At 39.9% G+C, this 13,122-nt stretch overlaps 1 protein-coding gene across 1 annotated transcript; it reads left to right on the forward strand.

Annotated features, from left to right (window-relative positions):
- The first annotated feature begins 3,220 nt into the window (after positions 1-3,220).
- LOC137749158 (glycerol-3-phosphate acyltransferase RAM2-like) lies at positions 3,221-5,107 on the forward strand. Its single transcript, XM_068489272.1, has one exon. It carries the CDS (start codon positions 3,360-3,362, stop codon positions 4,905-4,907), a length of 1,548 nt encoding a protein of 515 aa, XP_068345373.1. The 5' UTR covers positions 3,221-3,359; the 3' UTR covers positions 4,908-5,107.
- Positions 5,108-13,122: the final 8,015 nt, after the last annotated feature.

A 13,122-nucleotide genomic window follows, 5' to 3' on the forward strand; every position in this document is an offset into this window, starting at 1 on the left:
AATATTTTTAGATAAAAATGTTCATAAAATTAATTTACAATAGTCTACATATTTATTTATTTTTGAAAATTTGATTTAAGAAAAAAATTAGCCTAAGTTCATTCTTTAATAATCTCAGGCTAAAATTTTAGGCCAGAAGGGTTAGAGTAGAAAAATTGTTTCTAGGCTAAAAACTAAATTTTTCGGGCTAAAAAATTTGATTTTTAGTCCAAGGGTTGGAGATGGTCTTAAGGACGTTATAATGGCAGGGCAATACACTATACACTCATTAGCATATGAAAAAATTAAAAGCGCGACCCTTTGCGATTTGTTTGGAATACAATCATTGTAACATCCAATTTGTAGATGGTTACTTAAGTCTCTTTCCCTCTATTGGTGTGAGGTTGTGGAGAAAAACATTGGGCAAGACTATTTACTTCATTGGCCCTCAAATAAAACTAGGAACATTATTTGGCTACTTAAAGAATGAGTAGGAGTTCCTATTCAAAACAGTTCGTTTCCGATTCATAGAATTTCATGTTTATGATCAGAACCGTTCATATTACAAATTACTCTATAAATATTACATTACAAAAGTTAATTAAAACTAATGTCGTGTAGTCATCGAATTGTATAAAAATAAATAAACAGAATTGGTAGAAGTATTAAGAATTGTCCATATATTTACTATAATATATTGACTAAAGAGATAATCTTTACCAAATAATTCGTAAAATGAAAGGTTTTGATCATAAGCACGAAACTCTGTGATTCTAACATGAAGAGTTTTGAATAAGAATTCTTACTCATTATTGAATAGTCAAACATTGTTCATAAAACCAGCCTTCTACGTGTATTTTAACTCACCCATAAGCACTTGAACCCTACATGTCGTATGTACTGCCTTAATGCGGCAGCCCTACACAAACATCGGGCACAACATTTTGCCTCATTTGCCGAATGTTTCAATCACATCCGTTCATCGTACATCGTGTGGTCAGTTTTTGTTAATTATTGTTTATATTCAATTTTAAATAAAAAAATTTACAATGATTTTTAATCACATAATATACGATAAACGAATGTAATTAAAGAATCTACAAGATCCTTCCAAAGTGAATTTGACGAAAACCCTGGCCATTCGCCCTCACGTAAAACCAACCGTCCCATGTATTTTAACTCACGAACCCTACATATTGTACGCACTGCCTTGACGCGCCAGCCCCACACGTACCGGTAGTACTGCCTTAACGTGGCATCCCTATTGAATACTCCATTAGTGGTGTCGTCTTTTCAATCACTTCACATGCAAAGTGTCTGAAACTTTGGCCGGAAACGCAGTTTTTGAAAATAAACTCTCGACTCCTTGGCACTTTGATCGCTTTTGTTCCTTCATAATCTGCTTTTATGAGTGTTTTAATTCTGCTTTTTTTTTGGACGGTCGCATTCGCTTCTTTTTCTTTTGCAATATACTTCAGGGTAACGCTATTTACACTTTTTTTTTTTATAATTTTCGAGCATCCAATTAAAATGAATTAAAGATGATTAAATGATAAAAATTAATAAAGAATGTATAATAAAAAGAAGGGTATGAATTGCACCACTCATGTTTTATCATAAACTTTTCCTTAATAGCAGAAATGGAAAATTTATTTGGATCCATTTGTTTTATCCTGACATCCAACTAACATAAAGAAAAGAAAGAAAATAGTGAGTGGATTTTTTATTCTCTCTCTCTTCCTCCCTCTTCTCATACCTTGAGAAGAATATGAATCATCATACTCTATCGGTGTTGATGTCAGCGTCGATGACGAACATGGCTCTGCACTATGCTCCCGTGAACCCCCGCTTCAAGTCGGCCTCTCTCTTTTCCAATTGATTGGATCCAAATTCGTAGAGAAACAAGAAAGAGAGGAAGGAGAGCATCAATGATCGACGGTTTTCACTTTTGAAAAATAAAAAATTATTGGTTAACTAGGTTTAGTTTTCAGAAAATAAAAAACTAAACACTTCAAAATTTTCATTTGGGTTTGAGTTTTTTTTTTTTTTTTTTTTAACTAACAAAAACTTAAAATATAATGATTGTCAAACGACACATAAAAATTAAGAAAAACTAGCGAAAAGTTTAAAAAAAACTTTAGTTTTAATGAAAAATGATAAAGAAATATGTAATAAATAGTACTAGGAGAAAGTAAAAATATGATTTTTCATTAAAAATGAACAGTACTAGAAATGTTTCGTTAAAACTCCTTAAAAATTATCATATTTCACCACAACTTTTACAACGAGCAGTTTTCAACTCCCTCCTCCCCGAGAGATTTTTCTATGCTATTAAAACATAGCCCAATATACCATACATGACATACCGGGTCATGTTTCAAATCTACTGGAAAGTCTTCAACCTCCCCTCATGGTGAGGGGCCTCATCCCCTCCAGCTACGTATCATCAATGACAGTCTGAAGCACTTGAGTGTTTACGGTTATTGGCCCACAGTTGGGCCGAGCAAACTAAAGACCTTCCATCATCGTACGATTAAGGACAAATAGGAGGCCACAACACGACAGACATCGGCGAGAAGTACGAAGATGCCCTCAATTTTTTTCACCAAAGCGCATTAAAAACGTTAAAACATGATAGAGATCAACGTTCACGGCATTAAAGTCATGCATGGCTAATAGATCAATATTTTTATTAAAAAAAATCATTTTGAGGTTTACAATACAATATAGTCAATTCACTTATGTTATAACACGTCGATATTTATTATAATATGACTTTACAGACTAGTCGTTTTGAAGAAAATTTTCTTATGACTCGCATCGTTAGCATTATATATTGATTCACTTACATTATACTCTAAATCATTACAACACTTAAACTGACTCAGATTTCGAGTAATGCAACTCATATTCCAAGTAATGCAACATTGTCGATGTATGTTCAAAGCACAAAGTAGTACATCGTATGTTATAATTTTTCAAATACACTAAAAAAAAACCTCTCCATAATATTACGCACTAATACAATAATTAGCATCTTTCTTTCTCTCATTCATTATTAAGCCTCATACACAACACAACACACACAAGACAAATGGGTGGTGAATCCAATATGATGTTTTCACCATTTCTCACTTGTTTTCGGAACTCTCGGCGACACTGTCATTGATCTCATAAGCCAAAACATTCAAGCAACCACCCTATTGCTCTCTCTCTCTCTCTGTCTCTCTCTCTCTCTCTATATATATATATATCCACATACAAACCCCCTTAGTCAGGTGCTAATAACAAATTAACACTAACTAAACACAAAAATTGTTAGTACAAACAGTTTTTCCATAGCCAAGTTGTTCTAATTGGCAAAAAATTCATTCCCCTCCATGGCCACCACCGTAGAGGAACGTTCTCTTCCTACCTTCCCGACAATCGACCGCTGCCCGTCAATTGGTCGAGAAAAACATACCGTGATGGCGGACATGGACGGCACTTTGCTTAGAGGACGGAGCTCATTCCCTTACTTTGCCCTCGTCGCCTTCGAGGTCGGCGGCATACTAAGGCTTCTCTTTTTACTACTGGCGTCTCCACTCATTGGCCTTCTGTACTACTTTGTATCTGAGTCAGCCGGCATTCGTGTCATGGTTTTTGCCACCTTCGCCGGCATGAGAGTTTCCGACATCGAATCCGTGGCGCGTGCGGTCCTCCCCAAGTTCTATTCAGCGGACTTGCACTCTGAGACGTGGAGAGTCTTCTCTTCATGTGGGAAACGCTGCGTTTTGACCGCGAACCCCAGAATCATGGTGGAGCCGTTTTTGAAGGAGTTTTTGGGTGCTGACCTGGTTCTGGGGACTGAGATCGACACCTACAGAGGCAGAGCCACTGGGTGGGTTCTCAATCCCGGAGTCTTGGTCGGTGAAGCCAAGGCCAACGCGCTTACCAAAGCGTTTGGCAATGAGCCCTCGTCAGCACCAGATATCGGGCTCGGTGATCGGCAAACGGATTACCCATTCATGAAGCTATGCAAAGAGAGCTACGTGGTTCCTGCTACGCCGGAAGTCGAGGCGGTGAGCCACGACAAGTTGCCAAAACCGATAGTGTTTCACGACGGAAGGCTGGCTCAGAAGCCATCGCCGCTCATGGCTTTGCTCATAGTTCTTTGGATCCCGGTCGGTTTTCTTTTAGCTTGCTTGCGAGTAGCAGCCGGCTCCCTGCTTCCTATGCACGTCGTATACTACGCTTTTTGGGCGTTGGGCGTACGGGTGTATATCAAAGGGACCCCACCACCTTCCGCCAAGAAATCCACAGGCCAAACCGGAGTTCTTTTCATTTGCTCCCACCGCACTCTCCTCGACCCGATTTTTCTCTCGACCGCTCTAGGCCGGCCCATTCCGGCCGTGACCTACTCTCTCTCGCGCCTCTCGGAGCTCATCTCGCCAATTAAAACCGTCCGGCTCACCCGGGACAGGGTCAAGGACGCGAACCAGATTAAAGAGCTTTTGGAACAAGGCGACCTCGTCATATGCCCCGAGGGAACAACGTGCCGGGAACCATTTTTGCTCCGGTTTTCAGCCCTGTTCGCTGAGCTGACAGACGAGCTCGTTCCCGTAGCCATGTCAAACCGGATGAGCATGTTCCACGGGACGACGGCTCGAGGATGGAAGGGGATGGACCCGTTCTACTTCTTCATGAACCCTAGCCCGGCCTACGAAGTGACGTTTTTGAACAAGCTGCCTTACGAGCTGACTTGTGGTGCCGGGAAGTCGAGCCATGACGTGGCGAATTATATACAGAGGAACATCGCTGCGAGCTTGTCGTACGAGTGCACCACCTTCACGCGGAAGGACAAGTACCGGGCTTTGGCGGGGAACGACGGCATCGTGGCGGAAAAGTCTAAGCGCGCGGCTGCAGCTAAGAAAATTATGGGCTGCTAGCCATAATTAGTGTGTGTTTTTTTTTATTTTTGTTCCTTCTCATAAATTTAATCGCAGATAATCACATGCATATAACAACTTATGCATGGTAATTGGTTAAAATACATTTAGTAGTTTAAATTAAATGTATTTGTTCTTCCTTTGCCTTGTACTTTCGCCTGCCTTTGATAAGGATAATGTTATTCACACATCCCCTTCAACCTCTCATATTCTTGTGTTAATCTTTGTTAATTGACTTCTTTTCAATTCATTAGATTCGACGGTCGAAATTTAAAAGGGTGTGTGAGAAGTGAAAATGTACGTGTGGATAGGCCAATCCTTTTGATAATACCTAAGGCAAATTGGCTCGTTAATATGAGACATTTTTCAGTGTGATGAGAACACAACCTAGTATACTAAGTGTAATAATCTAAATAGTGAAATTTGAAGAAAAAAATTACAACTAATTATAATATTACACTTAATATATTGGATAGTGTTCTTAGCACACTAAAAAATTTCTAGTTAATATCAATATTTGCGGCTAAGCATGTTTGGTACAAAACAATAAAGTTTGTGAACTTTATTATAGTAGTAGCAAAATGTAAATTCCCACAAGATTCTCAGGCCCAATATTTAACACTGTTACACAATGCAAGCCTAGATTGTGTTGGGGGCGTTTGTTTGCCCTCACTAAAGTGTGCTGGACTGGACAGGACTAAGGGTTAGTCTAGTCCTATATTTGTTCCCGACAGGGACTAGGTTTAATGAGACTAAGTCTCACTCCCCTAGACTAAATCAGGGACTAGCTGGTCTTAGTGAGACCTCTTGAAAACCATGGGACTAACTAAGATTGTCCCCTCTCTCCCTCTCTCTCCTCCTCGCCCTGCTCCTCGACCACTCACCCTCAAAAACCATTGGACTATCACAACCAATTTTCATATAAAATACCAAATTGAAGATGGGAGTGAGGGGATTACGATTCTACCTAAATCGAGGCCAAAAGATAGTCGAAGGTGACCGAAAAATGACCTGGAAGTCTCGGCCGGTTTGGGTTTTTTCGAATCCATGACAGATTTGAGATGCAAAGCTCGGATTTGGGACCAGAGATGGGGAAGAGTTTGTTAGTGGTGCAAACCTCATCTAATCCGACGAGGTTTAGTTGGAAAACTCCTTGAGAAATTTACAAATGGAGTCGTGAGGGTTCTATTCGACTAGCGCAGAGCTAGAGAGAGAGAGAGAGAGAGAGAGAGAGAGAGAGAGAGAGAGAGAAAAGGAGGGGAGAGAGATACAGATTGAAATCGAGAAGGAGAGAGAGGAGAGAGAGGCTTGAATTGAGAGGTTTAATATGGGGAGGAAAAGATTGGAATGGAAAAGGGAGAAAAAAAAGATAGAATGGGATGGTAAGGGAGGAATAGATGGGTAAAAAAATGATGAAAATAAAATATTAATAATTATGGATTAAATAATATCATGTTAGAGTTTGTTAATTATCTTGCTTATTAGTCCGACATTGCACCAAACGCTTCATTAAGTTAGTCCAGCTTAGTTTAGTCTAAGCCGGTCCAACTTAGTCCCTGAAGCTAATCCAGTCCAAGATAGTCTGATGCAACAAACGCACCCCTTAAGTTATACAACGAACATAATCGAGAGTTGGACATTGGTCAATTTTTTTGGGGTAAATTACATTTTACCCCTCGGGTCAATTTCAATTCCTTACAATATTTTTAAAACATTTCAATTTCATATGTGACAACCTGTTCCAAATTTTACGTTTTTATTTTATTTTAAAAGCGTGAATTTACAAAAATGCCATAGAGGCAAAGATTTTGACTTATGTTGACCATCGTCTAGAGAGACGTATGACTTATTCTTTTAACATATTCTCGTAGTACTCGTGGATGTGAACGCATAGGCGAAAGCCGTTTGTGAGTCCGGATTATAACGGTATAGTTATGGACGTTTGAAAATGGCTATTTAAAGTTTAGTTATAAATTATTTGAATTCCCACCTTGTGGGAAAGTGGCCAATCTGATTTTAGGCACAAATAGGAAGGAACCAATTAAATTAGAGGGAGAGGGTGAGACCCAATCAGAAATAGAAAGAAAAAAAAACAAAAAAACAAAAAACAAAAAAAAATCCCAGCTTTCCCGTGGGTTTTTCCCACTCGCGACCACCCATTTTCCAAGGCCGATTCCAACCAACTCTGGTGGAGTTTTTCGATGCCACCACCACCATCTTGAAGCTCTCATTCCCCTCTACAAAACCCACCCAAGAACAACCTTGATTAACCATGGTATGTGGCGGTTTGAGACCACGAAAGTTGACGAAAATCAATAGTACTCCGGCCACCCTTTTCGATTTTTTGGCAAATCGGCGAAGCGATGGCTGATGCCACCACTTGGGCTTTGTAGCCCATCATCCCAGGAGCAAAACCCAACCAACTTTGACCCCGTTGGACCACCGTAGACGACGAATCGACGTCGGGAAGTTTTAGGCACCCGCCGGCTTTGTGGGAAAAATTGACCATCTTCCGTCCACTTTTGGACTTCGTGGCAGGTATGAAAGTTTCTCCACTCACTGATATCTTCATTTCTGTGAAGTTTGAGAATTTTTGGAAATAGTTGGATTTCCGGCGAGTTGGGGCGGCCGACCGCCACCCGCGGCGGCGCGTGGTCAGTGAGCCGCCAATGCTATTTTTAGGCTATGTCGAATGTCTTGAATTCAGCTTTATTATTTGAATGACATAGGTTGATTGTTGGAACCTAAATTCGTTACAATACGTTACTTGATAAAAATGTGAATTGACGATCCGACCGTTGGATCGTCACCAAACTTGGATACATTATAATACGTAATATTTAAAGATCATAGGAATTTATGGATCGGGAATCCGATGTACGGATATTCCCGAATTAAATTTGTAAGTTAGAAAAATAAATGTTCACAAATGGTGGAGATTCAACCGTTGGATCGTAATGAAATTTTAATATGTTGATCTAGAAACATATTGTGGATCGTTGGGAGTTACGAATTGGAAATCTGATATGCGGATCTTCCAGGTCAAGTTATACAGGGTTGTAGACCCTATCATCGATCTTTGATCAACTGTTGACATGTGGTCAATGAATCTCAAACTATTTTAGAATGCCCTTGAGGTTGTGTTTTATGTGAATTACATATTCTACGGATAAGAATTCTGAGATGTAATTTGATAATTGGTCACAATGACCAATCATTCAGGACGCATCGATGTGTGCGCTAGAGAATCATAGCGTGGACTCCAGGTGAGTGCATCTTTTCCTTTTTATCATATATGTTATTGAGAGTTCTATCAACACTTTTAAATTGATTAGGTATATTACTTTCATATATAATTATTGTGAATGCTTGAAGTACTATATGAACTACGAATGGCTTGATCCCTGTTTAGGGTACGTAGGCAGTCTAACGAGACGTTAGATGCAACCATAATATATTTGAGACAAAAGCTTTATTTGGGAAATTGAGTAATGCGAAGGAAATTGGTAAAGGCAAGTTTTAGTTTTGTGAATTAGTTAGTTAATTAGTGTTAATTGGGTTGTCATGGATAATTATCCCTGAAAATAAGTAGTTCGGGAGTAGGGCGTTATGGATTGTACATTTCACACCGTATTGTTTATAATTGAAAATGCTACAACATGGTTGAATATTAGATTGCATCATGGTATATCCATATGTATATTACTTGCATATAATTATTGGGAATGCTTTCAAGTGCAAAGGTAAACGCGGGACACCCAGGTAAGCTTCAGGTGAGTACATGTTGATGTTAGTGATGGTAGTGAGTACGATTGTGTTGAGATATAGTATAGCTCATAAACCTGCACCCCGGTGTTAGTGCTCTCGCCCGTGGCCAGGGCACAGTCCTTCACATGATGTTCACCTCATGCACCTTACACTCACCTTGGATCCAAGGTAGGTGCACAATCCTGTCATACAGACCACTTTAGGTGGTTCCGACTTGTAGGTGACACGCGATGATTCGCACAGTCTTCACATGATCGTAGTACTTGAGCGTATTTATTTACACCCAGTCTTGTCGTACAGACCACTTTAGGTGGTTCCGACTCGTGTGCAGATATACTTATTGAGCTATTGGTTAGCCATGATTGTTGAGATATGGATAAGTCGTACAGGTCACTATAGGTGACTCCGACTTATATGATAGCCATGATTGATGAGATATGGATAAGTCGTACAGGTCACTATAGGTGACTCCGACTTATATGCTAACCATGATTGATGAGATATGGATAAGCCGTACATGTCACTATAGGTGACTCCGACTTATATGCTAGCCATGATTGATGAGATATGGATAAGTCGTACAGGTCACTATAGGTGACTCCGACTTAGGTCACTATAGGTGACTCCAACTTATATGATATCCATAATTGATGAGATATGGATAAGTCGTATAGGTCACTATAGGTGACTCCGACTTATATGCTAGCCATGATTGATGAGATATGTATAAGTTGTGCATGTCATTTTAGATGACTCTGGCTGACATATCATTTTGTATTGATTAAATTCATTTGGCCTATTTATTAATGCATGGTGGAGTTGATGGCAAGCCGTGGTTTTGGTCATTTCTGAGTATGGTTTGGATATATGTATATATGTTGTACTGTCCTATAGGAAACGATAAGGGAACTACAGTGAGGGGTTATTAATGTTAGAAATGTAATAGTTTTAGGAAGCTTGGTTTTATTGCTTACTCACACTTTTTGTTTTGTATCCCTTCAGGTTTTAACTGCTGAGTTCGTATCGACGAGGATATATATAGCTAATCTTAGTATTGGTGGCTACTTTTAAGGGTATGATTCTTACCCACACTACTGTACCTTACTTATGCTTTGACATCGCGTGTGAAATGGGTTCGCCCCCATTCGTAGCACACTTTGGTATTTAGACACTTTTATATTCAAATTTATTCACTTTTTATACACTATCACATTTTATGGCTTTGTCACTTTCCAGGTGTCGGCCAGCACAGCTCGATTCAGGGTCCAAGTGGACTTTCTGGGTCGGGGTGTGTCATCATATATTTACTTTCATTTTATTTCAATTTCATACAATCGTTAGATTTTAAGTCAATTTCTCTGTTATATGCCTATGTGGCTATAATAAGACCCACAATATTTATGCCAGGTGGACAAAAAATAAATAAAATAATTTTTAATTATAAAATGTCGCACCCTCTCGTCTCCGTCTCCAAAACTGACCCCTTATTTTCCAGCAGCCGTCTTCCTCGAACTAACACCCTTGTCTTATTCCCTGAACTAACACCCTGTCTTCTTCCCCATTACTTGTATTGAAAAGACTTTTAGCCTTGATTTTGTTGCTCCAGCAAACCCCCATCAAAACAAAAAATTTCCAAAATCTCTATCTCACCAAGGTCTTCAAATCCATCAAACAACCTTAAAAATTCAAAACAAAATAAACCCATAAGCAAAGATCTTTTTGTCCTATCAGACCGAGATTTCTGGGTTCAATCTACCAACGAGATTTTTTACTCTTCCACTAGAGAAAATGTGATAGCCCGTTCCGAAAATTTTAAAAACGTACGCATGAAAAGACGATTTTGCCCCTAGCATGATTTTTCGTTGTGTAGTTGTTCTTTTTGGCTTGGTGTAGCTAGTTTTGCACCACACACTCTTCCCTACACTCACCCTCACTGTTTCCCCTATCCCTGCACCTGTCCCGAGCTCCCTTTCCTTTCCCATTTTCCATTCCAACGTACGGACACACACTCAAACACATCAAACCTTCACATATCGAAGAAACAAAGTACATATCTATGCTCGTGAGGCTCGTAGGAGTCCAACCGTACCCATTTCAGGTAAGGATACTTTCGTTTTCGCGTCAAACTCGGGATACCTGATTTTCGGTATTGTTCATGCACACGTAATTTCTTATGTTTTTGGGAATATCAAGCTTGTAGGAAGCTTGGTGAGGTCCCTAGGAGGCTCGGGGTGGTTCGTTTGAAGGTTTTGGACGTCGGGATAGTGAGTTTCGAGGTTGGCCGGAGTTGGGGTGATTTTCCAAGTGAGATTTCATGGATTTTAGCACTTGAAAGTGGTATGATTTTGTTCCTCTCGTTGTAAGCTTCATTTTGGTACCAATTTTGTGAAATTTGGTTGAAAAACGAAGAAAATAGGACGATTTAAAGTTTTCCCGATTTTCCGGCGCCGGAGCCTCGTCAGAGAAGACGACAGAATATTCCGTCAAAATTGACGGAATATTCCTAACGCCGTTGACGGTTATCTTTAGGGATAACGGAATATTCCTGACGGCGTCAACTGACGCCGTCAGCGTGCTAGGCACGTGCCTGCGCGTGGCCGGCGCGTGTGGCCGTGCCTTGGCCGGTGCGTGCGACGTTGAAAAAATTATTTTAAAAATATGGGGATGTTCCTAAGGTTAAGTAGATCACGTTGGTGTATTCATACACCTCATTTGAGCATTGTATGAGAAGTTATTTCTAAAGGTTGGTTATGTGTTTTAAAATTAACATTTTTGTAGTTGTTTTGCATATAGGTGAATCCTATCTCGAGAACGAGCGTGGTCACTCGAGGCAGGGGGGTTACGACCCTTCCACATACCAGTGAGTGGGCTTTTGGTTTTCCGTATATACCTATATACTTATATTTTTCCCAGAAAGTGATTTAAAATGTTTATTCGTTACATGCCATATCTATATTGCCGGTTGTTATGCATGATTAGTTGCATTTATATATGTGTATGTATTGGTGCTGCGGACGCACAGGTAAGTGCCAGGTAAGTGTGATTTATGTTTACATTCAGTAGTGATTTGAGATGCATAGAGAGCTCATAACCTGTACCCCCGGTGTTAGTGCTCCCGCCAAGAGTTGGGCACAGTCCTTCACGTGATGTTCACCTTCCGCACCACACGCTCAGCTTGGATCCAAGTTAGGTGCACAGTCCTGTCGTACAGACCACTCTAGGTGGTTCCGACTCATAGGTGACCCACGATTATTCGCACAGCCTTCACGTAATCGTAACACTTGAGCGTATATATATGTTACACCCAGGCCTGTCGTACATACCACTTTAAGTGGTTCCGACTCGTGTGCAGGTCTAGTTAGCGAGATTGAGATTTGAGCTCTAGATTCAGCCGTACAGGTCACATTAGGTGACTCCAGCTGACAGATTATATGACATTGATATGATTTTACCTGAGCACTTGCATTTTACTTTGAGGTTTTGGCATAACATATTCTTGAGCATGATTTATATATGTATCTATTCTATTTTCTGGGAAGTATACAGGTTTTACGGCAAAGGGTTAGAACATTTTTACTAAATGGTTTTCGAAAAGCTTTGTTTTTGCCCACTCACGCTTTTGTTTTGCGCCCCTCCAGGTTCTAGTTGGCTAGCACGTTTGGTGGTTTCCCAGAGGATTTTCCCGGCATATCTGACAGACGATCACCAGCGTAGGACCACCTTCGGGTGTACTTTTGTTGTGTCGTTTTCTTTTGGACTGCTTTAGGCTTTCATGCTCTGAACTTAGCATCGCACTTACGTTGCACTTGTTTATTATTACTTTATGTAAGGCTAGTTTTTATTTATTCGTACTATTTACATTACTATTTTAAGCTTCCGCACTGTGCACATGGTTACGTCATTTCCACGTGATGGCCAGCATGCCCTGATCTCGATCGGGGTGTGTCAGAAAAACCATAAAGACTAAGAACCTAACTGCAATTCATACACAAAAATAGATGATTGATGCTTCAGGTAGTTTGGTTTTGTTTTTTAGGATGAGAATCTAACAAAAGGCGAGGAAGAAAATAATGGGGAACTAGGTTGAAGATCCGAGAACAAATGCGGCGGCTGCGAGGCGGTGGGTTGTTTCAATTTAGAAGATTTCTTGTGCCCTTTTTCGCTGGAAATCATGGCTCGAACAAAACCCAAACCTCAATATAAAAAAAAGAATAAAAAAAAAAAAGACCGAATTAATCGCGAAGGAGGAAGATGAATCTTTTGACTTTGAAGAAAGGAGAAAGAGAGAAAGATGAATCTTTTGATTTTGAAGAAGGGAGAAAGAGATGTGTAAACTAAAGATAACATTAAGTAAACCTAGGATAATGATTTTACCGGCAAAGAGGTAATCACAATGGTCGTTCGTCTTCCCCTTAAGGTTGTACACTGTCGATTTGACGTCCTTGGA

The sequence above is a fragment of the Pyrus communis genome, chromosome 11 (genome assembly GCF_963583255.1).
Source record: "Pyrus communis chromosome 11, drPyrComm1.1, whole genome shotgun sequence".
NCBI classification, from domain to species: domain Eukaryota; kingdom Viridiplantae; phylum Streptophyta; class Magnoliopsida; order Rosales; family Rosaceae; genus Pyrus; species Pyrus communis.